This window comes from Aplidium turbinatum, chromosome 17 (assembly GCF_918807975.1).
Source record: "Aplidium turbinatum chromosome 17, kaAplTurb1.1, whole genome shotgun sequence".
Classification (NCBI taxonomy): Eukaryota; Metazoa; Chordata; class Ascidiacea; order Aplousobranchia; family Polyclinidae; genus Aplidium; species Aplidium turbinatum.
This window is the reverse complement of record NC_137488.1, coordinates 12,447,462-12,475,191: the sequence shown is the minus strand read 5'-3', so window position 1 is coordinate 12,475,191 and position 27,730 is coordinate 12,447,462. Positions and strand designations below refer to the sequence as shown.

Genomic DNA, 27,730 nt, shown 5'->3' with positions numbered 1-27,730 from the left:
TGATGCAAAAAAAAACATTATTTTTTGCTTGTTGCTTTTCTGTCCCATTAACTGATGGGGATTTTGATTGGTATCTCATTTACCCTCTAAAACGAGGAATTTACCCCAGTTTAAGAAATGCTGACCTACAGCTTTATTTGAAGCTGTTTTTAGGGTGAAGCTTCAAGCCCATGATGCATTTCAGGACGTACCACAGTGGGCTTGTAATTGTATGGAGATTGATATATAGAATTTATAATTTAGATTTATTCTGATACAAATCTATTTTGCCTACCATTTTTATCCATAAATAATGGTCTATTCTAGACAGCCTACTATGACAGAGAAAGGACTGTGTCATCAATTGTTTATTATCAATATTTTTAAATAGGCTACCGTATATAATAATTTCAAATACAATATCCAATTGTATTCTAGTAGCCTACTTAAAGAAGAATGTATGGTATCTATTTTATGTCTTAAAAACCTCCTTGGTGCATATTTAAATTTTATTATTTTTCAGGCAATAAATAGAATAAAAAATAGTTTTATTCATAATGAAGTTCACAATGTATTCCACACAAAACTTGGTAACAGCTCCTCAATTCACATGTTGGACGGTTTTCATTCTACTTTTTTTAAATCAGGTATGCTCTGTACTGTACCTTCAGATGTTTTAATCAACCCTTTGAACTGGATATGTACTGCGGATTATTTAATCTATACCCTAATTTGTTTGTTAATTTTTAGTTAAGATGGCAAGGTTTTGCAATTAAATTAACATTAATTTTATGATAATATTTTTCAGGCAATTGGACAAAACACTGACAGTCATGTTAAGGTTGAACCTGGGTTCGTTCATAAACCTGGCTATTGTTTAATGTATGGAGAATGTGGAGTAAATACAAACAACGAAAAAAAGATCAATTGTTTATACAATGGAAAAGCCAAAAATTTAACTGACCCCAAAGGAATAGATTTGCTGAATGAGTTGTGTCCTTACTTGTATAAAGGTAAGAAGTAACGTACTTACCGGTAATGTATTGTACAACTTTTGAATTTTATGCCATTCACTAATATGGTTCTTTTTGGTCTTTTTAAAAATTTGGTGCTCTTTCACAATTCGCCCTGTTGGTCAAGTGGATGATGACGCCATCATACGTCACACACGTTGGAATGGACTATTATAAAGGAGGAAGTACGGGTTGGAAATGCACTGAAAAACACCTGAAGGAAATTGTTTCCCATTTATTCATTTGTTGTTCAATTTCAACAAATTTGCTATCGTTGGAAAGCACAAGCATACATCTAACCAACTAAGTTATTACCAAGTCCCAAAATAGTACTAGCTCCATCTGGTGGGCACCTAAACTTGACCAAATTCAAACCATTATCAAAAGTTTACTTTAAATGATAAAAACATTAAACAACAGCCAATTAAAAGAACATGTTACCGTGTTGCAAACCCTAACCCAGCAGCCAAATTCTCACACCCGGCAGCTATAATATATAATAAAGTCCGTTTTTGCATTCACTCAAGTGAGAACAACACAAACAAGGCCCTGAACCATATTTGCAGTTGTTTTTAAACGCACTGCTTCCTAAAAAGATATAAAGCTGGTCTTTGAGCTTTTCTTATTTTGCTTATTTTTTGTCGACTTTGTTTTATTTGTGAAGAAAGGTTGCAAATGCAAGTGAAGATGAACAAGTTTCACATACGGTACAAATTCCAGCGGAAAAAAAAGTTTGAAATACCAATAGATTAGAGAAATGTAGGCTTGTGGAAGCCGACGACCAAACATGGCCTACCAGCATAGTAGTTTCGGAGGCCATTTAACGAATCGTGGACATGATTATACAATGCATTCAATGACAATCTGTAATTGATTCAACTCTGACATGTCATGCGAATAGACCCAAGGAGGCTCTCTCGAATAATGCTTTATGGTGAGCTAGAGACAGGGAAAAGACCCCCCCGGAAGACCAAAAATGAGATACAAAGATCAGCTGAAACTCTCACTCAACCATGCAAACATTGATCTGGATTCATGGGAACAATTTGCTAGTGACAGACCACTCTGGAGAAAAGAACCAGGAAAGGCACGGAAATTTTCGAAAAAAAAAAGCAAAATACAAAAAGCCCAAGAAAAACGAAATAGTAGAAAAGCTAAAACTACCATGCCCCCACCCTCCATACAATGTGCCTTTCGCCCGCGTCTTTTCCATCATAGACTGGGCCTCCAAAGCCACATTGTATACGACATCACCATCCTAAGCCAAATTCAATTTGAAGACAAACCAATGCTCGGACATGAGCTGGAGCCGACGACGATTTTAAGTACTGTAGCTTGCTGATTCTAACATTGTTACTGAAAATAGGACAGATTGAGGACAGAAGTCTAAGTTAAGTGCACTTCTTAAGAAATATCTGCAGTGGAGTTTTCTAAGACACTACCTTTATAATGAGGACTAATTTTAGAAATAAGGAAGGCATGGTAACCCTAACTACAGATATAGGCCGATTTTATTGGGTAAAATGTTTTTGTTACTGAAGTGCCATTGGCGGTAAAATAACTATTTCAATAGATTCTGCAATGGTTCAATCATCTTTTGTTTTTTATCCTTGGAACATTTAAATTTGATCATAGTTGAGGGAAGTAGGCTGATGAGAAGATATGTAGGCTATAGATAAAAGCTTGATTATGCTTATGCAAACAACATACCGTATATGTTTTTAACATACACAGAATTCTTTATTGTGCTAATTTTACCTGTAATGATTTCCGGTTATAGAAGGATGCTAATTTGGTTATGTCGAATACGATTTGTATAGCTTAGGCTAATTACTGTGCGTTTACTTATAATATGCCACTGTTGTATGTGTTCTTCAGGTAAAAATGATTCCATGACATGCTGTGATACTCACCAACTGTCAACTCTGAAAGCAAACCTGCAACTTCCTTATCAGTATTTGTCGAGATGCCCATCTTGTTACAGAAACTTTGTTGCATTGTACTGTGAGATGACATGCAGTCCTGATCAGAGTCGTTTCACAGATGTGGTCAAGCAAGGAAAAGGGGGTCAGTATTGTGTCATTCATTGCCAAAATATATAACACATCTGTAAAAATTGAATGAGTGGTTCACCACTCACCAGGCATTTAAATCAAGTGATAATGAATCGAAATATGATAAATTGAAATAATGGCATTTTATTTCCTGCTATTACATGTTACGCTGTGTTTCAAATTGCAAATGGATAACACTGATTTTGTTGCAAAGTTTGTGGTCTACATCGGTATGTCTACGCGGCATTTGGCCACGAGAGTGAGGGAGCACTTGGATTTAACTAATTTGAACAAGCATAGTGCCATTAAAGATCACATATTCGATTGTCAAACATGTTCAAATAACAAACCATCCTTGGAGTCCTTTAGAATTATGCGTAAATGTTTCACCGAATTCGACACTAAAATCCACGAGGCTTTGCTAATAAAATCATACAATCCTCGCCTCAATACACAGTTGTTTGCCTCAGGTGCTTCTTATTTACTCAACGTCTTTTCTTGATACGTCATATGATGCGTCTTTGCCTGGTGTAATTTAAACGCCATGTGATGTGCCTTTCTCCTATGTTCTGCCGTTTCATTTTGCATTTCGTTTTTCAATTCAGTGTTTAGATCAGTTATTCATTTTCATTGTTGGTATGATAAGCAGTTATTTTTTGTTACTTGATAAGGGCTAACGTGTGTATGGCCGAAAACGTTTGTAGCTTATAGTTTTGTTCAATTTTAATCGATTATGTTAAATGCCGTGTGGTTGCTTGGTTGTATATGTTTGTGGTCTCTATGAACAAGCTAAAACGGCATTATTAGGAATGCACGGTAAGTCTTTTTTTGTGCTCGTTTTTTTTTTTCACAAAAACAATCGTTTTTTTTGCAGTGACAATCTGTGTCTAATATTTAAATGTTGGAAAAAAATTTGCACTTTTGCTTTCCTGAAATATTTCTTCTGAAATAATCAAAACATACCAAAATAAAACTTTGTCACTAAACGTTTTATTAACATCTTTTGACTTCACCAACAATTCATGAGGATGCGCATTGTTCATTGTGGTATAATAATCAAAAAAAGTAGAGATATCGCACTAAGTGAATAAAAAAATAACAGTTAACCTCTCAAGTACATGTAGCTCCACACAAAGTGAAATTAACATGCCTTTTGACTCTTTGTTATTATTTCTTTAAAAGTAATGTCTAAAAATACATTACTGTCCAAAAAGAATGTCTAAAAAGACATTATTAAAAGTAACTACGGACAGTGGCCAGTGTTTCGATCTTCCGATCTCTTCAGCTTCAGAATTTAAGAGTGATTGTTGTAATGCAATGAGAATGGATTTAATTTTCATTTACATTAAAAATTAAATCCATTCTCATTGCATTACAACAATCACTCTTAAATTCATCATTTCATCAAACACTGGCCACTGTCCGTAGTTACTTTTAATAATGTCTTTTTAGACATTCTTTTTGGACAGTAATGTATTTTTAGACATTACTTTTAAAGAAATAATAACAAAGAGTCAAAAGGCATGTTAATTTCACTTTGTGTGGAGCTACATGTCTTGAGAGGTTAACTGTTATTTTTTTATTCACTTGTTGATTCATTCATATCTGTTTGTATCCTCTGTTGTGGATCCTTCTCTAGTATCATGGACCAATCCTACAGATGTTTGCTGGTACACCCCCTTCATTTTCTTTGAATATCGCACTAAATTGGCAAATTCAAGTTAACTAAATTTGATAATTTAGTGTGATATTCTCTACTTTTTTTGTCGATAAATTAACTTGTATCAGCCGACTAGACTGCCAATTCACCAATTAAACTTTAAATAACGTCAAATATGTTCCATGTAATTAGCCTTCCTCATCATAATATGCTATATGCAATGACAGAAATGAAACAAACAAACTAATAAGAAATTAAGACAAATAACAATGGAGGGCTTGACTGTTAACATGGTTGCCACTTGGACCGAACAGTCCTTATCATTGGTAGCACTTGAAGTTTGGTGGTTCATTGGTACATTTTCTGAGCATGCGACTACACTTCTGACCCAAAACGTAGTCAAAACTGCAGCAAACTAATTTATAATAAGTTATTCAGCAGCTATAATTTAACATTTTTTTACAGTTCTTTGTTATGATAAATGAAAACAGTTGTTGCTTGAAAAAATGCATGAAACAAATTGGAAATAGTGTAAAAAGCAAATAAAAGGGATAAAAAAAAACGATGTCTAAAAAAATGTGTTCAACCATCGCGATCCCTAGGCATTACTTATCAAAGTTTTCTTTTGATGCAACACTAGTCATGTTGTCACGATTTTTTAATTAAAAGCTTTCAATTTACATCAGTCATATCATTCTTCCTACAATTCCTACATCTGAGGATCGTTTTGTTACGTAACCGTCTGACAAGTGAGGTGGTGGTTAATTGTTTGTTTGCGGAGATGCCAGTAGTTAAGGTTTTCAATTTATTGAGTCAGCAAAACTTTCAAAGGTTATTGTTTCACTGCCATTATTTTTTTTAAACTTGAAAGAGTAACCTCAAATGGATTTGCCAACTCTTTTGTTGCAATCAACTTGCTATTGTTACAGCGAAAGTTTGCCAGTTACATACAATATGTTTTTTTAAACGATGACGTAACGATTTCTAATTCATGCGATGCCCCCACCTAGCAATCTCTTTTTTTCCTACGCAGCATATTTTTGTTGTTTTAACGTTTGGCAATTGAGGAAATAAAATTGCAACCTCAGTCCATACAATTGACTAAAACTTTGCCTTACTGCTGCTCAATTTTACAGATGATTCTTCATTAAACATTCATGCTTACAACGCAAACTCATCATACATCAGCGAGTTGGGTTACAACATCAGCAATCAGTTTGCAGAGTCGATGTTTAACTCATGCGTTCACGTCTCCAGCCCATCGACGAACACACCTGCAATAAAACTTCTTTGTGGGCCGTATGGTGAACGTTGCACCGCTCAAGTAAGATTTTGCTTTACTGTATTAGATATATCACCAATAAATTGCGTATTCGTAAGACTACTTTACAAATACCATCGTACCGTATACATTATTGCATCATGATTAAAGCACATTATATACACACTAGTCAATACCCATTAACTAAGCAATATTCCAAAACTGTATTTAAGTCGATGTGCTATGTTGAAGTACCGTATCCTATTCGACAACGAACAGGTGAACTTTGTGCTATCGAGTTGAAAATATGATGTATATTATATATGTTCAAATTTTATCATCGCATTTAGAAACCATTTCTGTTTCTACTTCGTTTAAACGTCGCTAGGCGTGAAATGATGTAACAATGAAAAGTTTTGCCAGCTGAATTGACTGGTCAATGTTCGTCACAGAAATGGATTACATACATGAACGACATCAACAACGGTTTAGCTCCGTTTCAAATTGATGCTGTATTCACAAATGAATCATGGAAAGGGCAGAATTACACAACAGACCAGTGTCAAAATCCCTCTTATTTAGGAGAAGGTAATGTTTAATATGGTCATTTGTTTTTACTTGTGCCCTACCAATTCTTCCTATGATTGGCTAAGAGAAACATATTGACGATTTTGATAACTCTGGAGTGGACATTCATAAAAGTTTTTGTAGAACTTTCTTTGATTACGGCTATGCAAAGGATACGTGTGTCGACTTTGCGCAGTATACCAACAGTTTTTTGCGACCATGCAAAACAGCTGCTCAAATGTTCGTATCATACCGACGTATGCAAGGGAATGTCTGCACTTTGCACAATTTGGACTTTGCTCTAGTAGATCACAAGTTCTTGCAGCTACTTTCAAACTGTTTATCTTTTTAAATGCTTTCGAGTTCCGATTATTGGCGCAGATACACTGCTCGAAATGATTTCTAGGTGCAATTATTTCTTGAAGTCTAGTCTTATTTTAACGGGCTAACTCAGTAGTTTCCTACCTTTTTTATCCTGTGGACCCTTTTAGTCGATATTCAAATCTAAATTTTCCTTCTACAAATTTATTTTGTCAAAAATTCGTTTACATTACCTTTAACCTTAGTCTTAAAAGAGAGACTCTCACTGGAAATAAGCTCGTTAGCCTCAATATTCCTAAAAAAAATTGCGTGTGATTGCTCGCTTTCCCAAACAGGCTCTAATTAATAATTATGATATACACCAAGTTCCCCTGCAAATTGCAAAATTCTTCCGTAGTGGGGAATTTAGATTTGAATATGCTGGGCTAACTTATATTGTTAGAAGAATACTTTTCAAGTTTAATAACTTGCAACTTCGTTCAATCACAATGAAGTTATACACTACGTACTCAAAAGGTTGTCATGACAACATGTTTTCCCCAGGTGCATGCAGCTGCAGCGATTGCCCGGCTTCATGCTCCGGTCCCCCTCCCACTCCTCCCCCGCCCTCTAAACCATGGATCATATGGGGCATAGATGGCTACTACATCGTCATGATATTTGTTTTCGTCGGATTCGTCTTCATCTTTAGTAAGTCCGTGCTTTATCTCAGTCGTAAATGTCAATTGCAATCACCCTCGACGGGTGGTAGATCTGCAATGGTTCAGAAAACACAGATTTTGCTTCTGTATGTGCAATTGTCGTTTGAAGTATGGAGGTTGTTGTTTTCAAACAGGAAATATTTGATGCTGTCTGCATGTTTTGCTGTATTTGAGGAAATGTCATGCCAACGGTCACAACTTTTGCACTGTCAGCTATTTGTAACCTTTACAGCGCGTGATTAGTTGTCACGTCATTCGACGTAGTCTTTGTTACGCAATAAATTTGCTGATCTTAAATTTTTCAATGAAATTACTACTGTTTTTTGCACAATCATTGTTATTTGCATAAGCCATTTTAATAAAGTGTTGGTTTCTTTTTATCAAGTGAACGTCATCTTCTGGACCCATTTCTGCCGAAAGAACAACGACTCAAGTGTATCGGAAACCTGCTGCACAGTGATAGACGACGACGATGACATTGATGAGAATGACGATGCTTTGGGAAAACTTGCAGCTCAAGTGTAAGTTGGTTACGATCGTGTCACTTCGTACTGTTGTTGTACGACAACGCGTCTTGGTTGACTAAAAATCACGGTGCATGGAAATAAAGTAGATTATAAAATTATTCTAATTCTATATAATGAAGCGTACTGTACGCCATTTTATTGTAAATGAAATTTTATGATGTATCTACATGCGGATAGTATCGTATTGGAATAATTCGTCAATTCTCCGAATAGTTTATTAATGGTGGTAGTTTTTTAGTTATGTTTTTTTTCTATCTTGATTGGAGCTGAAGTGTTTTCGGTCTGAGGGCCGGTTGCCGGAAATAAAAGGAATTCTTTTACAGTGTAAATCCTATCGGCTACGACTCATCTGAAAACAGATTGGAAAAGTGGGGCTTATTTCTAGAAAACCTACTCCGTAAAGCCTTTAAGAAATGGGGAACTTTCTGCGCCAAACATCCATTTACTGTGCTGATTTGCGGTAAGAAAACGTCGGTTACTTGTCACAGCATGCTCCTGTTCATCTGCACTCATTTCGTCCCCTCTTGTGTTTTGTAACAATTTTTAGTTTATATATAAATATTATTGGACTCGTATTATTATTATTAGTCAGTGCAGTTTGAAAAAGCGTCGTTTTTTGGCAATTGATAAATGGAGAACGCGTTTAGCATTGAAACTTATTTCTGTGTACATTGAATGCATCGAACAATCGAGTGTTTGAACAGAGCCGAAACTTGAAAAGAAATAACAAAGCTCTTGTCACAGGCATCATAGTGGTAGCTGCCACTGCCGCCGGATTAAAGTTTATGACGATCACAACTGACCCTGTGGAGCTGTGGTCGGCTCCCACAAGCCAAGCAAGGCAAAGAAAGAACTATTTCGATCAACACTTTGGCCCCTTTTACAGGTATCAAGTATTGAAACGCTATCACATGTTTCTTACATTTTCTTGTGTAACGATTTAACAATGCTAAGCTGTTTCGGAAAGCTTGATTTTATTTAGAAAATGTTCTTGCTGTCTGACTAATCCAGTCAGTAAAAGATGCCTTTAATATAAAACTGACCATGTTCTTGTGTCATAGAACTGAACAACTTATCATAACCGCGCCGTTCAGCACCTGGACTATGTACACTCCCTATGTGCAGTCAACCGACCCCAAGGACAAGCAGCACATTCCGTTTGGTCCGATTTTGCGCAAAGACATCCTCACGGAGGTGAATACAAACCAAAACCTTTTTTGTGTCTCTGAATGTACTTTACTTTGGATTTCTCAGTGCTGAAAATATCTTAAAATCCGCACATTTTAATCACTCTCTTTGCAATGCACAATCGTACTCTGCAAATAAATTATTTTTTAAAATCAATGTATTCCGCGGCTCATTGCTATTGCTAGAAACTAGAGCAAATTCATTTGACGATCATATGATTAACGTTGCTGAAACAATGAGCATATGCCGTACAAAAGAAGCCTGGTGATTTTGCAACGAAACGGTCAATGTTGTCACGTGATTTATTGCCACTGGCTGCTCGTTCAACTCTTCGTTAAAAGCTTGGAACGCAGCAACACGTTTGCACTTTGACACTGCTCTTTGTTTGGCATCAACAACTTAATGGAAAGCACAGGACTCAGCTTAAAATTCTCGAGCTCTTTTCATTGCTGTCTGGTTAAGGGTTTCCGGTTATTAGATTGTGATCACCGTACTTTGGGTTTCTGCTGCGAAAAACTCGTAGTACTTTATCTGATGTTGACTACACATCACTTTGCAAATCTAGCCAGGCTTGTGCTACATTATTAAAAAACAGCATTCGGCCTAGCACCCATTAGGTGTTCGTGTTTTATTGAGTTACGATTTTCACAATGAGTTTAACGGCAAGTCTTCGACTACTGAGCTAAAGTTGCGACTTGTTTTTGTCTCTCTCAGATTCTCGAGTTGCAAAATGCCGTTGCAAGCATAACCGCTGAACACAATGGGGAGAAAGTGACTCTAAACGACATTTGCCTTAAGCCACTTGCTCCAGATAACAACAACTGCACCATCATGTCTGTGCTTAACTACTTTCAAAACAACCTCACCAAGCTCAACGAGGTAGTGATGGTCGACGAAGGATTTTCGAAAGGGGCAGATTATCATGACCACTTGATGGCGTGCACAAGGTAGGTGTAGTCACCTTGCGTTAAAAATATCCCAGAGAGCAAATCAGTTGTTTTTTTACATTGATTCAACGTCTGCAGACGTCCAATGACTGTAGTCGTATCATGGTGAGTAGTTGTCATGCTTTGTCTCTTTTGTCATAACGTCTGCAGACGTTAGATCAATCTAAAAAGCGACTGATTTGGTGTCTTTAAAAAACTGTAAAATTTTCAGTTCAGTTTTTAACTCAACAAAACGGGCATCTTAAGCTTTTTTCCTTACATATCGTTGTCGTTTTCTCCTAGCGGTGCTGCTGCGGTGGACGACGCCACTAAATTGCACATGCCCTGTCTTGGCACGTTCGGTGGTCCAGTTTTTCCTTGGATCGCTCTGGGCGGTTACGACGAGCAAAACTTCTTGAATGCAACAGCTGCCGTTATTACGTTCCCAGTAGTGAACTACTATAATGACTCGGAAAAAGTGGACAAGGCACTGGCTTGGGAATTGGCGTAAGTATTTTATATACCTTCATATCTTTGATCTTGTTATAGTGTTGTACTGGTCGACGTCTACCCTTTTCAAGATTCTTGCTATAGTATGACATGTAGTATTTTTCGCTTTGGATTTTGACTGTTTCACAACTGTCCTATAAAATAGGTTAGGTTGTTGTGCAAATGCCAGCATTTGATGAATGCAAAGTAACAGTACCACCTTGCTATTTTCTAGTCATAGGTTTGGTTAAAAGTTGCTTGCCATCAAATGGCATTTTAATGGACCGCAGTTAACATTTCTCTTGCCAGCAAATCCGTCCTTTTTTCATATTGACGTTGCGAAAACCCATGCATCTGCAAACGTTGAATCAATGTAAAAAGGATGAATTTGTAGACTTGGTCTTACCTTCATACAAAAAAAAACTTGCAAGAAGCGCGCGGGTAACGTCAATGTACGTTAATTTGAACGTTTTTTTTTGCAGATTTTTAACGTACATGAAAGAATACGTGGCCAAGGGTGGAAATCTCCGAATCGCCTTTTCCGCGGAACGATCCATCGAGGACGAGATCAACCGCGAATCGGGTGCTGATGTCATGACCATCCTTGCGTCATATCTTATCATGTTCGCGTATGTCGCAATCGCGCTGGGAAGATTCGGAAGCTTTAGTCGTATCATGGTGAGTGGCTATCATAACGTTTTAAAATATTGAAACTATATCTCGTGAGTTCCGTTTCACATCGTTGTGTAAGTTTTGGGACTACGCAGTCTTTTGCAACAACTACATAGCACGTCAATATTTGCACAATTTGTTATGTAAGTTATTTGAACAATTTATTATAGCAGAATAACAAACTGGGCTTTGAATAAGCTGCAACCGCGCAGTTTGGTGAACTACTAAAGATTTAACCTTTTTGCCATTAGCTTTTACTGAAAGTACTTGAATTCGGTGACCACTTAGACTTGATGATATCTCTCTGTTGACAGATCGACTGCCAGCTCACCGTTGGCTTGTCCGGAGTGCTGATTGTTCTTTGCTCCGTCGCAATGGCGTTGGGGATATTCAGCTACGCCGGTATCCCACTCACCTTGATCATAGTCGAAGTTGTCCCGTTCTTGGCCCTAGCTGTAGGAGTTGATAACATCTTTATTCTGGTGCAACATTATCAACGGTTTGTCATCTTTACCTTTTTGTTCGCTTTCTGCAACAGAGTTTTTCTGACAACGCAATTGCGATTGTATGTAGAAGCGAAAAACAATTGTTGTAAATGCGTCACAACAAATTGACAAGAGAAACTGGTTTAAACTGGTAAAAACTTTTCTTTGTGATGTCATCCCACACTCCGGAATTGTCGTTCTGTCGTTTCGTGTTTCACCAGACACCACGTTATATTGATTCATCATACTCGACTATGAGGAAAACTTTCGTTTTCTGATATTTTTTTGTCCCAACATAAGATTAATTCTATTTCTGTAACGTTTCAGTGACGACAGACGACCGTTGGAGAGTGCAGAAGACCAACTCGGCAGAGTGCTGGGCGAAGTTGCTCCGAGCATGTTTCTTTCGTCTATTTCTGAAACAGTCGCTTTCTTTTTAGGTAAGTTGCGTAGGCTCTACATGGTCTAGTTTTACATTATCAAAGTTAATTAACAAACCAGGAAGTAAAAATCTGGACCAGTTTTGTTTGTCTTGGGTCGTTTTGTATATGCAACTCTGTGTAATTGACTTCGGTTTTGTTTGTTCAGTGCTCACCAAGGTCAACATTGCTTTTAGTTACTACGGTACTTTATTGGTTTTATAGCTAAAACCTGTGAAGAGAAAATAACAAAAAAACGACGTTAGATTCGTGATGCTTTATCGAAATGTAACCCAATGCATGTATTGCTTTGGGGAAAAGTTGTTAATTAGCTTAAAACAAATTCAGGTGGACTGTCAACAATGCCTGCAGTGCGCACCTTCTCTATGTTTGCTGGTCTTGCCGTGTTTTGTGACTTTCTACTTCAAGTCACGTGTTTTGTTGCCATTTTGGCTCTTGATAACAGAAGACAGGTATGTTTTGTTGCAAAAGAACTAACTTCACTTTTAAGGAAAGGAGAAAAATATCTTCTGACAGTTGTCAAACCCACAACAATGCTTGATCATCATAATCCATCGTCGGTTTGTTCCCCACTAGTGGGGGTGGCCGATTGTTTCCGCGCAGCAATTGTCTTAATCCCTTTTCTCCATTTCACCCTGTCCCTTGCATCTTCCTCTTTCAGTCCGACTTTTTTAAACTCATCCTTCACTTGTTGTTTCCACGTTCTTCTTGGACGACCGCGTTTCCTCTTCCCATCCACGTTTAGATCTAGTGCCTTTCTAAGAAAACTTCCTTCCTCCCTCCTTATCACATGTCCATACCATCTTTTAAACAACATTGATATTTAAACAACTCAGTTATATGTCTAGATTCTAGAAATACAAACCAATTATATTTCTGCGCAAGTCAGTTTAATTTTAAACAGGTAAAAATCGATTATTTTCCTTGTCATGAAATAGTTGTACTTTTGCAGTCTGCAAGGCGGTACGACTGTCTTTGCTGTTTGAAGAACAGTTCCGACGACACTGTTGAAAACGACGGCATTTTGTATACTCTCTTCAAGTATTACTTTGCTCCCAGCGTTCTTTCAAAATACATGCGACCTGCAATAATTCTTATATTTGCTGGTGAGTGAAATCTCGGACTACTTGCTAAATGCATTTATTGAACTTGAATATTATTGTACTTAACTTAATAACTACGATATAAAGTAGTTTGAAAAGGATTAAAATCTAATTAAAAAACACGCAAAATGAACGATTGTGTATATTTGAAAGGCCGATGTGCCTGGACGTTTTGCATTGTGCTTAATGCTGGGATGGGCAGCGTAAAGTGGTCACAAAACTCGACGTATGTTACATAATCATCTCAAAAGTTTTCTTATCGTCTTGCAGCATGCGATTTAAAGCTTACTACTAGTTCTTTTAATAAGAAATAATATTATTTCCAGCTATGGCGTGCTTCAGCGGAGCAGTGCTGCACAAAGTGGACATTGGCTTGGACCAGTCGTTATCCATGCCCGAAGACTCTTATGTGCTTGATTACTTCGAAGGCATCAATGAGTAAGCGAACCGGTTATTTTTAGGAAAAGTAGTAACCTTTCCGAAATGCGTGCGTTGGATGTTTGCGTAGCAACGTGCGTGCTTTTTTCCCATGACATACGTATTACGTAGTCTTGTAGTTTTATATGGAAAAACGTGACCAAGCAAGAACATGACTTGCTTTTTGACTATTTTATCCATTTATGCCTTCTATTTGCCGAAGCAACGCCTGTTCGAGGCTGTCTATTCAATCCTTTTATTTGCAGCTATCTATCTGTGGGTGCTCCGGTGTACTTTGTGGTCAAAGAAGGTCAGGACTATTCTTCTGCAGAAGGTGCCAATCAAGTGTGTGGTGGAACGGGGTGCAACAACGACTCCCTGATTGAGCAGATTTCTTACGCATCAAAAATGCCAGAATAGTAAGTCCGCCACCCTTTCACGTTGCTATGAAGACGGTGGTTTATACGATGCTTTAATGTCGGTTAAAAATTCTGACACTGCCTTTTGTCAGCTCTTTTCAAACTTTCCAGTCTTGCTTCGATTGTCAAAGTTTTGGAGTAAACAGCGATTTGCGTTTTGGCCAACATCACTCAAATGTTTTGTGTTGTTCCAGCTCCCATATTGCCTACTCAGCATCTTCATGGATCGACGATTACTTTGATTGGCTCAAGCCCCAGTCTTCATGCTGCCGGTACAACGCATCGGCTCCCGAACCGGAGTTCTGCAGTGCTGTGGTGAGAAACGAATGAACTTTATTAAACCATTTTGACTGATTTCCTCAGTTTTAACCGAGCATCCAGTCGGTAAAGGTTTCCTTTTTACGTCAATTCAACATCTAGTGACGTTGCATCGATGTAAAATACCAACGTTTGTCAGCTAATTGATGAAATGTTGGCATTATGTGTGCACATAGCGACCTCATGTATTCACAGGCCTTGTTAACATGCAAACTTATAATAACGACTGGAAGGCGATGAAGTTTGCATTTGAAATGAAATGATAGTTTTGAGCATCAAAATTGTTAAGATGTGATCGCTGAATCTCAAATCACTAAAAACTAAGTTTATGGCATTTTTGCCATGCGAGTTAAAAGCAGAGCGACTTTTTTTAGAATTCACCATGAGTCTGCATTTGCCAATGTACAAAATACGTGTTGCTTAGTTTTGCTGTGGGTTTCAGGTTAATTCGACGCAATGCAAGGCTTGTCGTTCCACTGCCGAAGCAAGAGCCTACCCCAGACCTAATGCTACTGAATTTATGGAATTTCTGCCTTGGTATTTGAAGGACAATCCAGGATTACAATGCGGGAAAGGGTAGGTCATCTGTTACATCTTCAGTCAATCTTAATGATGGTGAAACTATCTGTGATGCCATCTATGAACTTTTTAATGAGACTGTTATTTTACAGTGGCCATGCTGCTTATGGATCGGCTGTGAATGTTATCGGTACCGGAGACAAAGCAAGAGTTGGAGGTAATTTTTATCTTAAACTAACCGTTTTCTTATTTACCCTAAAAATTGTAAATTGACTGTTACTTTGTCGTAATCTTGTCGCTTACCAGTTATTTATTTCTCAGCCACATATTTCATGGGTTATCACTCCATCGCCAAGACATCGCCCGACTTCATTGGTTGTCTGAGGCACGCGAATGAGATCGCAGCCAAGATCTCCGAAACCACACAAGCCGAAGTTTTCCCATACTCCGTTTTCTACGTGTTCTACGAGCAGTACCTGACGATAGTACATGATACCATATTCAATCTAGGTACGTGGCGGATTGATGCTTTGATGATATGATATGAGAAGAATGCTAGAAGTGATCCGGGACTGCGAACAACAATAATCTGATGCTACTAATAGACAAACAGAAGTTTTTGCTTACGCAAGTCTTTTATATTAAAAGCTGTTAATTAGATCCTAAAATTCTTGCTATCGTAATATCATCTTGCTTTATCCTAATACAACACTTGGGGTAACAATATCAGCTTATTACCAAGGTTATTTGAACAGGTATATCTATCGCCGCCGTATTTGTTGTTGTTTTCCTCGTGATGGGCTGTGATCTCTTATCAGCGCTGATAGTAGTCGCCACCATTCTCATGATATTGCTGGACATGTTTGGATGCATGCATTTGTGGAACATTCCGCTCAACGCCGTGTCCCTCGTCAATTTGGTGATGGTGAGAGATGGCTCCTTGGTTTTTTGTCACGTTGATTAGAAGTACTGTATAAGATTTTCTACTTCGAAAATATCTTTAAAATTGCAAAATAATTTCAAAGAATTGTAAATTACATGACTCATACTAGTCATTTTTTGCAAGATGTTTGTGTAAAGCTGATTGTCGCTACCGTGTAATCCTCTTTTACCACTCCAATCACGGCCTGAGTGATTTTCGTTTTTGTGCTGACAACTAACTTTTCGCTCCACGCAGGCTGTCGGCATATCTGTGGAGTTCTGCGCCCACGTGACACGAGCATTTGCTTTGAGCCAAAAACAAACAAGGGTCAGCAGAGCTAAAGACGCATTGGCGGAAATGGGAAGCTCGGTAAGTAGAATGCAACGCTTTTATTATGTAATTTTATTGTGAAACGTAAAAAGCTGTGCTTGCAGCACCATCATTATATTGTCCACTGCCAGTGAATTTTACCACGTTATGTCTGCATTCACAGTTGTTATGTGTACTTTCATCCAGCCACGACTTGTGTTTGTATTTCTCGTTCAATGCTGAGTAATTTCAGGTGTTCAGTGGAATCACTCTGACCAAATTCGCCGGGATCGCAATCCTTGCTTTCAGTAAATCTCAGATCTTCAAAATCTTCTACTTCCGCATGTATCTCTGTGTTGTCTTGCTCGGTGCCAGTCACGGTCTCATTTTCCTACCAGTATTCCTCAGTTACATTGGTAAGTTTTGTAAACACTTTATCCTTTTTGTTTGTTTTTTTTTCTCCACTTCCCATTCCATGTTAACTTTTGAGTTATCTTTATAGATTTTCATATTTTATTTTATATTTTTTGTGTTTTATTGATTTTTTTTATTCATTTTTGAGTTGTTTTTAATTCTCCACTTCCAATTCCATGTTAAATTTGAGTTGTAAAACACGCAGGACCAAAGAGAAAAGCGGTTCCGAAGTACCAACGGTTGAACGACGACGACACCAGCAGCAGCAGCACGGAAGAGCGGAGAAGTTTTGCCAACGACTTGAGAGCTGGTGCTGGCTCTCAACATCATTCGTCGTATGGCAGCTTGTCGACGAACACACACGCGTGAAAGATGTAATTTTATTAGAACGCGTCAACGACGAAAATTAACCAAATTTTGAAAAACGCTTTAAACATATTTTAGTGACTTTAAAAAACAACTTTTGAAGAGAGGATGCTGTTATTATTGACAGTGCCTATTACCTCGATGAAGGTTCACTTTTCCTAAAAGAAGGTAGAAAAACGGATCAACGGATTGGTACAGTCTTTTCTTTCACTATTGTTATTTTTGTCGCGTCTGGCCAGATCCATGCGAAGGCAGATATTGTTGTAAGCGCAGTTTTTACTTGACCACATTAACGCACTTTTTCTGTGAAAATTCTTTGCGGATTTCGACAAATATTACGCATCCAGGTTCTACAGCGATTTCCAAACGATTCTATTGATTTGGAAATGTTCTGTTTTACACTGTTTTGTGTTACATTTTTTGATCATCAAATAGTTCATTTCCACGATCACTTTGGAAATGTATGCCATCCTTTAAAAAATATATAGTCACTGGTAAACGTATGGCCACTAGTAAATAATTATGTTGATTTATAACAGGGGTGACCAACCTTTATGCGGTCGCGGGCCACTTTGTCAATTACACATAAGTTATTGTGCCACACAACTTTTTAATCGTGACGTCATAGATTGGAATTGACCAAACATACAAGGTGAAGTTGGTGAATAGTGTTTTCACAACTTTACTTTATAGCTTTCCTATTTTCTAATTTTAATCCCTGAAAGTTAGTGTTTAGGGCAAGAAAATAGCAAAGGAAAGGTGTACTAGTAAAGGCATAAAACAGCTTTGAGATGTCTTTTGTCTTTAATGCATGAGCGATTGTCAGATTGTTTTGCGGGCCGCGCAAAATTCATTGACGGGCCGAAGGTTTGTCACCTCTGATTTATAACTTGCATATTTCCAAACCATAAAGAGTGGGCATTGCTTTGTTGTTTTTTTCTATTTCTGTGTTTGGCTTGTGTGCTACTAGTCTAATTTTTGACAGTGATTTCTCGTATAGCCTGTAACATAAATTTCATCCCGATCTCTAATGAAAAACTTGGTATTTATTCTTCCCAGACAGCAAAATCCATCATTTTTACAATGTAAAAATGATGGATTTTGCTGCATCAACGTTTTGTCCTTTTCACCTTGTGGCAAAAGATGGGCTTCGAAAAACATTCGCCAAGTGTTTATTTTTATGTATCAGACAAGTCACATAAAAAAGGCTCAGCAGGAAGCAGAGAATTGTTACAAACTTGATTTCATCGATATTTATCCTGTGACAGAAAAGCTTTTTGGAAACTTAATCGTGGCAGGTTTTACGTCTGGTAGGCCAACTTGATTTGCAGCGACTTTTAGTTATTGACGCAGGCTTCTACCATCTGAGGTTTTCACCGGATCTGTTTGCCATGCTTCGAAATAACCTAACCTACACATTTTTTCACCTGGCACCTTGGAATTGTTTACAGCTAATATTTGCTTGCAACTCATAGCCTGCAAGCCTAACAACTAAAAACGTAAATGTGCGAACGTTTTCGGCTAGCCTATAGGCCTATACCAAAGCACATAGCTTACAATAGCACACGTATATTCGTTGCGTTGAAATAAGAAATGCCAGTGAATTGATTATTAGCAAAACGAGTAAAAGCACCAACATGGTGTACGCTATACCAGTGGTTCCCAACTCGTTTTTAAGGCGACCCAATTTTTAAAAAAATTCAGTTTGGTAAGATCTTGCGACCCAAGCAAATTGTCGTAATATTTTAAAAGCCATACAAGATTGTGTTGCAAACAAACAGCACTACAAAAGCAGTAACTTTTCCCGAAAATAGGCTAATATGTTTATCAAATCACTAATGAGATAGCTGTGCTGGCTTGCTGTCAGCGAGTTTTTGAAATCGAGGCGTTATTTTGCTTAGGCATAGCCGCATGTCGGCTTTAACTTCCAGCCGGTTTCGCTGTTCAGTTTTCAATACACACATGGCGCTAAATCCAATCTTACAAAGCCAAGTTGTTGCAAATGGAATCTGTTTTTGAATCCCTAATTGTGAAACTGTGGGATACACTTTGTAGGCCTACATGGAAGCCCAAAAGTGGATGTTTGCAGAATCTTTGGGTATTTGTCTTTGAAGGACGCAAAAGAAATACGGTTTGCTACTTCTGTCGTTATGTCCACAAACTGTTCTGCAACATGGATGGAAAGTTGAGGCAGATCTTTTCCAACATATAGATCAATTATCCAATCATTTTGGTTATTAAGTGTTAGAGATTCTTCATAGTAGTGCACAAACTTTTTGACAAACTGTTCCAGGTGTCTAATTATTATCGTTTGCTTAATATCAACTTCATTGCCACAGATATATTGCGTTAGCTGAGGAAATATATCGTACTCATCTCTGGTGACATAACTTTTCCAGAATATGAGTTTTTTGTATTAAGCAGAAACTTTTGCGGCGCGATCAATCACATATATAAAATTAGAGAATTCACAGAGTCAAATATATCGGCAAGGTAAGCAACTTTTGTCTTGAAATCTTCTTGCAAAAACTTCTCGGCTAATCTCACACAGTTCTGTTGCCTCAGGAAGATAGCAATCTCCTCTCGCAAATTACAAACTCGCTTCAGGACACGACCTCGTGACAACTATCGCACTTCTGTGTGCAACAGTAATGCTTGATAATAATCAGAATCCACAAAGACGAAAACAAATGTCGATTTAGTGGACTTGTTTTGATGAAGTTTACACACTTCACATCATTCAACACTTCGTGCAGCTCTTGAGACAGCTTTTTTGCAGCAAAGGCCTCTCTGTGGAGAAAGCAAGAAGTCCATACAGCACTTGGGGCTTTGATGCGTTTTACCACACCAGACTATGCGTGGTCCAACGTGTGGAAAACTTTGTCATAGTTTGTCCGACATAGCGTTCGTGACATAGGTCTATAGTGCACGTTGCAATATATATCCCGTAACTTTGTCAAGTTAATTTATGTTTGAGACTGAAATTTTTGTTGGGTTTACATTTAATAACAATAATAAAAGCGAAAATTGTTAAAACTTTTTGCACTACGATCATGCTAGGCTACAAAGCTTTCCGATGTCTCGACATGAAACGCTTCATGACTTGTGTTTATATTTTCCAGTTTTGTGATCGATCTCTTCACGTTTTACATTTTTTTATTGTTATTTTTTTCGCCCAAGATACAATATGCCTGAAAAACAAGCGACCCAAAAAAATTATCAGGCTACCCAACTTTGGGTCGCGACCCATGAGTTGGGAACCACTGGGCTATAGCATAGGTTTAGGCAACGTGCCTTAACGCAACAAACGAAGTAACATACGGTAGTCTTTAGCGTTTGTAAATTGGACAAGAGTTGTCTGCAGTTCAATTCTAATACTCGGTTGTTCGACGTCGCATTCCTCATTTAAACAAGGGAAATTGGGGATTCCTAACTTTAGTTGCTTGCCAAGCACTTGCATCGTTTATGCTGTCATAAACAATAACTTTGCATAGATTTCTAATGGGCGGACACTTTGCTGTTCGTGCTTTTTCACCAATTCAGTTGTAAAACAGCACATTAAAAGTTTGTGGCAACTTGGCTACATCGCATGTATCAATCACAGCATGCAAAACTGTAGGCCCGGGTTAGTTATTATTATTATTTACTTGCATCAGGCACTAAAGAGACAGGCCCATATTCATAAACACAACACAAGTCACAGAACACACAAGGTTATATATATAAGCAAAACCTATGCGTACATAGTCACGTTATAGTGAGACGCATAGTCAGAAGAAGCATAACACTCTGAGGTAAAAACTGCAACTAACCACTTGTTAGATGAGACCTGACCGCGTTCGACAAAATTAGATATACGATTTCGGAATAGGGCATGAAACGTAGGAATATGATGGTACGATAAGTATCTGGCCCACAGTAATGTGTTTTACTGAACTTGTCGTATTAAGTCTACTTTCACATTCGACCTCTGAGCTCTAAACCAATCACGTAAAGTTTTCTATAGGCCTACCGTAAGTTAGCCTAGTTAGGCCTACTAGCCTACACCACAAAACCAAACTAAACAATTAATACTCAAAAAGTGCTCAATGCCAAGCAGACCAAATGTAGTTAGTAGGCCTACTCTTTAAAATCTCTACAGCTTGTTTCACCCTAAAAGGGGGAACGTCAGAAAGTACCTCTTCAAATAGAATCTCATAAACAAAACCAAATTATATTTTTCAGCATTGCGCCTAAACTAAACCATTGACAACCAATCACGTGAAGCCAGCGCGCTGAAAAGGAAAACCGTTTGTTTCAACATCCTGGTATTCTATAGGCTACCCTACCAAAAGCCAACAAACCTCGCAAAACGTCAAATGATAATGAAATTAGACTATCACAGGCCACATAGCTTAGTCAGGCTACTTTCTTCAATAGGCCAGCAAAAGAGTTTCGTGGCTTGTGGGAAATCGAACAAGCTGTAGGCCAGTGATGTACGCGCATACAAAAAATTTTGACGCCGTCAGCGTAAACACAAACGTTCGAAAAACCATACGCCGTATGCGTCAACGTAACTTGTAAAAAAAGTTGGCGGTGTCAGCGCATGTACTATCGTGAACTCATTTTGTTTGCTAGGTGACAAACATTCACACGGTATAAACCACTCGAAACAAACAAGTTTTATTTTGAATTTCCACGAAGAAACACAAGCATCTGAAAGTGTTCATCTGACATTTTGCTGCGTTTTGGTTTCAATATGTCTTTGCCCATTGAAAACATTCTTTCAACTGCAGCGCTAGAAGGTATTGGCGTGTTGTAGCGAAAAAAGACATTAAAAAGTATGCGTTGACGCTACAAGCTAAAAAACCGCGAAAACTTTACGGCGTAGCCTCAAGCGACAACTATCCAAAAAAATGTGGCCGTAAGCGTTAGCGTAAACAAAAAGTCTACGGCGTAGAATTTGCGACGTATACGTACATCTCTGCTGTAGGCTAAGCAGTCTTTTAGGAAAGTAGGCTATACAGAATATATTCAACAAGATACGTCTACCTTGTTCCGTGCACTAAATAGTCTACCTTCAAGATTATAGCATAGGATTTTTCCTGTCATTGTTAAAGAGTTTTCGTTACAGTTAGTAGTTTGCTTTGTAAATTACGCTTTAGATTTGTTTTTAGCTATGAAAGCCGTGGTCTAGTACAAGGATAGCCTACTCAACTAATGTTAACAAAGGTCCGGTTTGACAAGTTGAATGTTTTTAACGGTCCGGTGAATAAATTATTTCATAAGCAACCACAAAAGTTAAACTATCAGTGCCAGTACCGAATCATTTTTTTGGGTAAAATGTATCTCGACTTAAATTTGTGACAAAGTGTTCGGGGGGTCTTGATGGCTTATAGCTACTAGCCTAAGATAATCACAGAAAATTTTGTTTCCTCCCAGTAGAAATATGTTTAAAAAGGCCCGCAAAAGTGGCAATGAGGTTTTTCTTCCAGAAGACTGAGGCCCACAATCAACACCTAGAAAGTCCGGATTCGGAGCGCGGTCCACTAGTTGAGTAGCCCTGGTCTAGTAGTTGAAGCTAGAGAGTACATTTCGATGACCTCTGGGTTTGATTCCCACCCCTATCATAACTCTTTTTTTCTGTAATTATTAGGGCCATTTTTATTTTGACCTAAAAAAATTTTTTGACTATTTTTATCATATTTTGACTTAACAAAATTGCTTATTTGTAGAGGCCACAGTTCTTCCTTGAATTGATGCCAGTTACCCAAACATAATATTTTGTCGATTTCAGACCCAAACGTGTTTAATAAAAGGGGCTTGTTCAATAAAAGTATGCCTTGATTGCGATGCTGTCGCTGCATTCCAGCTTGATGATGTTTACTTATCCTGTGGCTTTCAACAAAATACTTTTTATCGCACTTCACTAGCCTACTGTATAAACTCGCAAAAATTGCACCTTAAATCACCTCAGGGAGTTGCATTAAATTTATCAGGAAAATCTCAGCAAATCTGTCTAACTTTTGCTGAAGACGATTTAGCTTGCTTAGGCATTTTTGAATTACAAAATGTCAGTAAGCTATTCCTAAAATACTCTGCTCTTGGTACCTTCTTGCCTTTAAGGCCGCCGTAGATCACGTTGTTACATCAAGACGCAGCAGCCAATGGATTGTGCGTTCATTGAGAGTTGTGAGGTCCACATAGCCTTTCTGTCCTGGGATCGATACACAGGACAATGATAGATAATGTGGTGTGCAGTCTGAGAATCTGAGCCACATGCACAAGATGGTAAGCCGGTGAGGCCCCATTGGAACTCTTGGTACGGTACCCAGCGTTACAGACGCACCGTCAGATGTAAAGGAAATCAAATGTTATTTCAAATAAGCTTCAGTGAAACCACTCTCTCTCTCTCTCAGTACTTTCATAATTGCTTCATAAACAGAAACTGAATTTTGGCCATCAAGTTCACAAAGATCCAAAAATTTCTTACTGCGCATATAGCCTACACAACCAAGCATGATTTCTTTCAGAGTGACGTTGATTCATCAACAATCAAAGAATCGTTCATGTTGCGATCTATAATTGCACGGGTAATTTGTTTCCACATCGTGGCAGCAATGCTCTCGATCATCGAGGTGCATGTAATTGTAAAGAGACTTCGTAACGTTGTGCCCATATCGGCTGCATTTTAATTTGGAGTTGTAGCCTACCCAGTGTTGGGCGCGATAACTCATTTTTCAGTTAAGCGATAACCATAATCGATAAACGAAAAATGCCTAAAGCGATAACGATAAATCAAAAAAAGTTAAGCGATAACGATAAACGATAAATTATCGCCGATAATGTCCGATAACAATAATTTTTTTTTCTTGATTACCGCTGCCCCACCCCATGCAGCACGAACTGTTTTCATCAACATGACGAAAAATCGAACATAGCCTAATGTACGGTAAAGGGACAAAACTTTTTGTAAGTTATGCATGAATAGAATCGCAACAGCGGCAGTAGGTATCGAATCTTCAACCTCTTGATCCAGAATCAAACCACTGAGGTAACCGCCGTGCTTATAATTATACCTTCAGATACCAGTTGGATGCTTTTATCAATTGAGTTACACTGCCGCTTACGTGCAGTAGGCAAAATAATTAAATCAAATGAAAATACCATAAAAAATTCCAAACTTTGTATTTTGCTTTCTACGGGCTGTTTACAGCAAAGTCAGCAATAATCGAAAAAATTCCAAAAAACGCAAAATGCTTGAAAATTTATCAGTGATCTTAAGCGTTATTGGTAGTAAAAATGTGCATACTGTGAAATCCATCAAGCTTGTCAAATTAGTCGTGTTTGTTCAAGAACAATAACATAATTATCGTAATTTTTTTGATTGATTGATTGAATCTTTATCCTCGGACTGGGAAAGCTTCTTGTAGAGCTTAATCCTGGCAGTTTCGCATACTTGTAGAGGCTTTGAATCACTGACGCAGGCCCGGTCACCGAGATTGACAGAGTGAAGTTTCCGATTGTTGAAGTCTTGTTGCCGGGAAATTATTCCATCCATTAGATGCCGCTGAATGGAGAACAGTCCTTAACGTGCGTTGCTCAAGCGCACACCCCGAGAGTCGAACCAGCGCCGCTATTGATCTTGAAGTTTCTTCGTTCCAGAAGTGACGCGCTAACAAAATGTAACGCTAACTGATAATTTCAGATAAATTTTTCTGTTTTCTTTGTGAACACCATCATTAAAGCAATGGCAGAACGCTGAGTTGTTGAGATAAAAATTACAATATAGGCACTGTATTATTAGTGGGAATAAAAATATTTGATTGAGCGTTGGCTATGTCGCATAGGTAAATCGTCGTCGTATCCAGGCTTACGCCCGGTGGTTGAAGATTTAGATTAAGTGGACGGGAAGGCAAGGAAGCCAATCTTCATGTCCACCTTCAGGCATGCCTTTAAGTGTCCTGCGAAAGACAGTGTCCTGCCCTTTCGATTGCCGTTCCAGCGCTCTCACCACTCGGCTATGCAGCATAGGTAAATGAGAAAGGTTATACTGTATTTAGCATAATTTTACAACTCGCAACTCGAACACGCAACTCGATGCGCCTATTGTCATGCAAAAACTACTACAAGATGCAAAAAGTGTGATGTCGGTCTGCATGTCAAATGCTTCAAGCAATATCATATTCTGCAATGACTTGTTTCAGTGATGGTGGCGCGAAAAACCATGTTTCCAATGTAAAAGCGGCCTCGTATTGCGACACTTTCATAAACCACTTGCCAATTTCTTTCGCTTCGCTTCAAAGGAATCTGTACCGCCTGTGCGCTTACATTTTAATTGTAAAATTCACTCGCGATTGCCGATTGCAGCAAAACAACAAGAGACTTGTTGCATGCATTTCATTGCATTGCAATTTGCAACTCTAAAAATTATTGTGTTGTCAGGGCCGTCGCTGCAGGGGGCGTGCCCCTCCCATGACAACGACCTGTGCACACACACTTCAGGCACTGAAGAAGAACTGGTTTTAATTTTAGTTTCATGAACTAGGTGCGGCTAGTAAAAATATTACTTTTCATGTTCTTTCCACTTGTGTGTTGATCCGAAATAAAATTTATCGGCGATTAATTATCGGCGATAATCAAATATTGCCTTTGGCGATAACGATAAACGATAACTGAAAAAATAATTGAGCGATAACGATAAGCGATAAAAATTTATTGCCGATAATTATCGCCGATAAATTATCGTCGATAAATTATCGCCGATAATGCCCATCACTGAGCCTACCTACTGTCAGGGAAGTCGGATATAAGTTTATTTTGATGAAGCTTTAGACGTCGTCTTCGGCTCCAGCTCGTGTCCGAGCATTGGTTTGTCTTCAAATCAAATTTGGCTTTGGATGGTGATGTCGTATGTGGCTTTGGAGGCCCAGTCTATGATGGAAAAGACGTGGGCAAAAGGCACATTGTATGGAGGGTGAGGAGCGTGGTAGTTTTAGCTTTTCATTTCTAATGTTTCGTTTTTCTTGGGCTTTTTGTATCCTGTTTTTTTGGAAAATTTCCGTGCCTTCCCTAGTTCTTTTTCTCCAGAGTGATCTGTCACTAGCAAGTTGTTCCCATGAATCCAGATCAATGTTTGTATGGCCGAGGGAGACTTTCAGCTGATCTTTGTATCTCATTTTTGGTCTTCTGGGGGGTCTTTTCCCTGTCTCTAGCCAGGGATGGAGGAACCATTTTAAAAGTAGGTGGGCCCAAAACTTCTGGGGGGCGAAGCCCCCCAGACCCCCATAACATTGCTGTATTTCTAATACTGCACTTCAAATCGTTTATACATTGTGTTTTCATGCTTGCCTTTTGTGCCAACCAGCGAAAAATTTCCGTTTTTAGGCCCGATTTGGCCAAACAAATTACAAAATTGTTAAATTTCTCTATAGCACTGTAGGCCTACAAAATAAGGCGATGCACATAGCCTACAAATAAAAAAGCAAAACACACACAGCTATAATACCAACCCAGGATGTGAAGGCTCACAGCGATTGCCTTATTCTTATAACACTACCAGGGCGGTATTTTGTAGCGCGTTGAACAAGCAGTTCTTCTCAAAATTGCAGAAAGTTTTATAGTCTAGCTGGTACAGTCAGCTACCAAAGACATTGTTACAGACGGTTGTTCGCCTGGTCAAACGTCATGTAGAAACCGTTCGGGTCTACTGAATATTACGTCATGGAAATTCCTAAAACATGAGCCAAAATTGCACCATCGTCCGTAAGACTCGTGTCAGACCGGTTTAAACCTGTTTCAGTTTGAGACCTGTTTGGACATGAAATATTGCGTCACGAACTGCCGGCGTGCCTTTGAGTTATCACAAATTTTTCTGATTCATTCTCGAAGTTGTTTGTTGGAAGTCGGTCGCACATTTAACTGGTTTATTTGGTGCTTGCTAGCTGGACAAATTCTCCGTCTTTTATCCAAGTAATCTGTATCGTAGTGACAGTTTTAGAGGTGTAGGCATTGCAACCCCATTTCGATAGCCGCGGGCTAATTTTAAAGAAATACACTGTTTGAAAAGAAGTTCAAGTGTGTGTTTCTTCGGTCATTATATACAGACGAACGGATTCGGGAACTTTATGTTACAATTTTCCCACGAAGAGATTATGGTTTACCGCTGTGACCATAAAAAATAAAAGACGAGTTCTTGTCAGTTGGTAGGTCAAGAAGAAATTAAAGCAAGAAAAATAAAAAGCGAATTTGTTAGCTGGTAGGCCAAGAAGCACTTGAAGGCATAAAAATAAACGACGTGTTTGTTGTCAGCTAGTGCAGAAGAACTAATTAGAAGTACAAGAAATAATAAAAGAAGATTTGTTGGTTGGTAGTCTACACTCTTACAGAAGCAAAGAAAAGTAAAGACATTTCTTCTCAGTTTGGTACTGAAGAAAAATAACTTTGACATTCATTGGCAAGAAAGAAGATTAAAAGACAATCCATCTGTGCTTGTAGATTCAAGTGGAAGAATCCAAGCAAGTTTTGTGGACTTTAGGACTTCATACTCGTACAGCTACGGTATCGTGCATTTAAATTCTTTTTTGTATTTTTACTGTCTTTGCAGTTAAGTTTTTTATAACTACTGTAGCCTAATAATTTTGTGTGTTTGTGTAACTTAATTTTTTTAATTGTTAATTTA

The 27,730-nt window shown here is 38.3% G+C and overlaps 1 protein-coding gene across 1 annotated transcript; it reads left to right on the top strand.

Moving 5' to 3' along the window:
• The first annotated feature begins 502 nt into the window (after positions 1-502).
• LOC145786966 (NPC intracellular cholesterol transporter 1-like) lies at positions 503-18,230 on the top strand. Its single transcript, XM_082598715.1, has 27 exons — positions 503-626; positions 788-992; positions 2,871-3,059; positions 5,843-6,030; positions 6,420-6,555; positions 7,399-7,545; positions 7,942-8,077; positions 8,407-8,543; positions 8,828-8,969; positions 9,145-9,277; positions 9,986-10,218; positions 10,501-10,704; positions 11,169-11,364; positions 11,673-11,857; positions 12,171-12,283; positions 12,611-12,735; positions 13,236-13,389; positions 13,713-13,824; positions 14,070-14,222; positions 14,417-14,537; positions 14,983-15,116; positions 15,212-15,276; positions 15,381-15,569; positions 15,815-15,984; positions 16,237-16,350; positions 16,544-16,706; positions 16,910-18,230. Exons 1-27 carry the CDS (start codon positions 537-539, stop codon positions 17,071-17,073), a joined length of 4,098 nt encoding a protein of 1,365 aa, XP_082454841.1. The 5' UTR covers positions 503-536; the 3' UTR covers positions 17,074-18,230.
• The last annotated feature ends 9,500 nt before the right edge of the window (positions 18,231-27,730 follow it).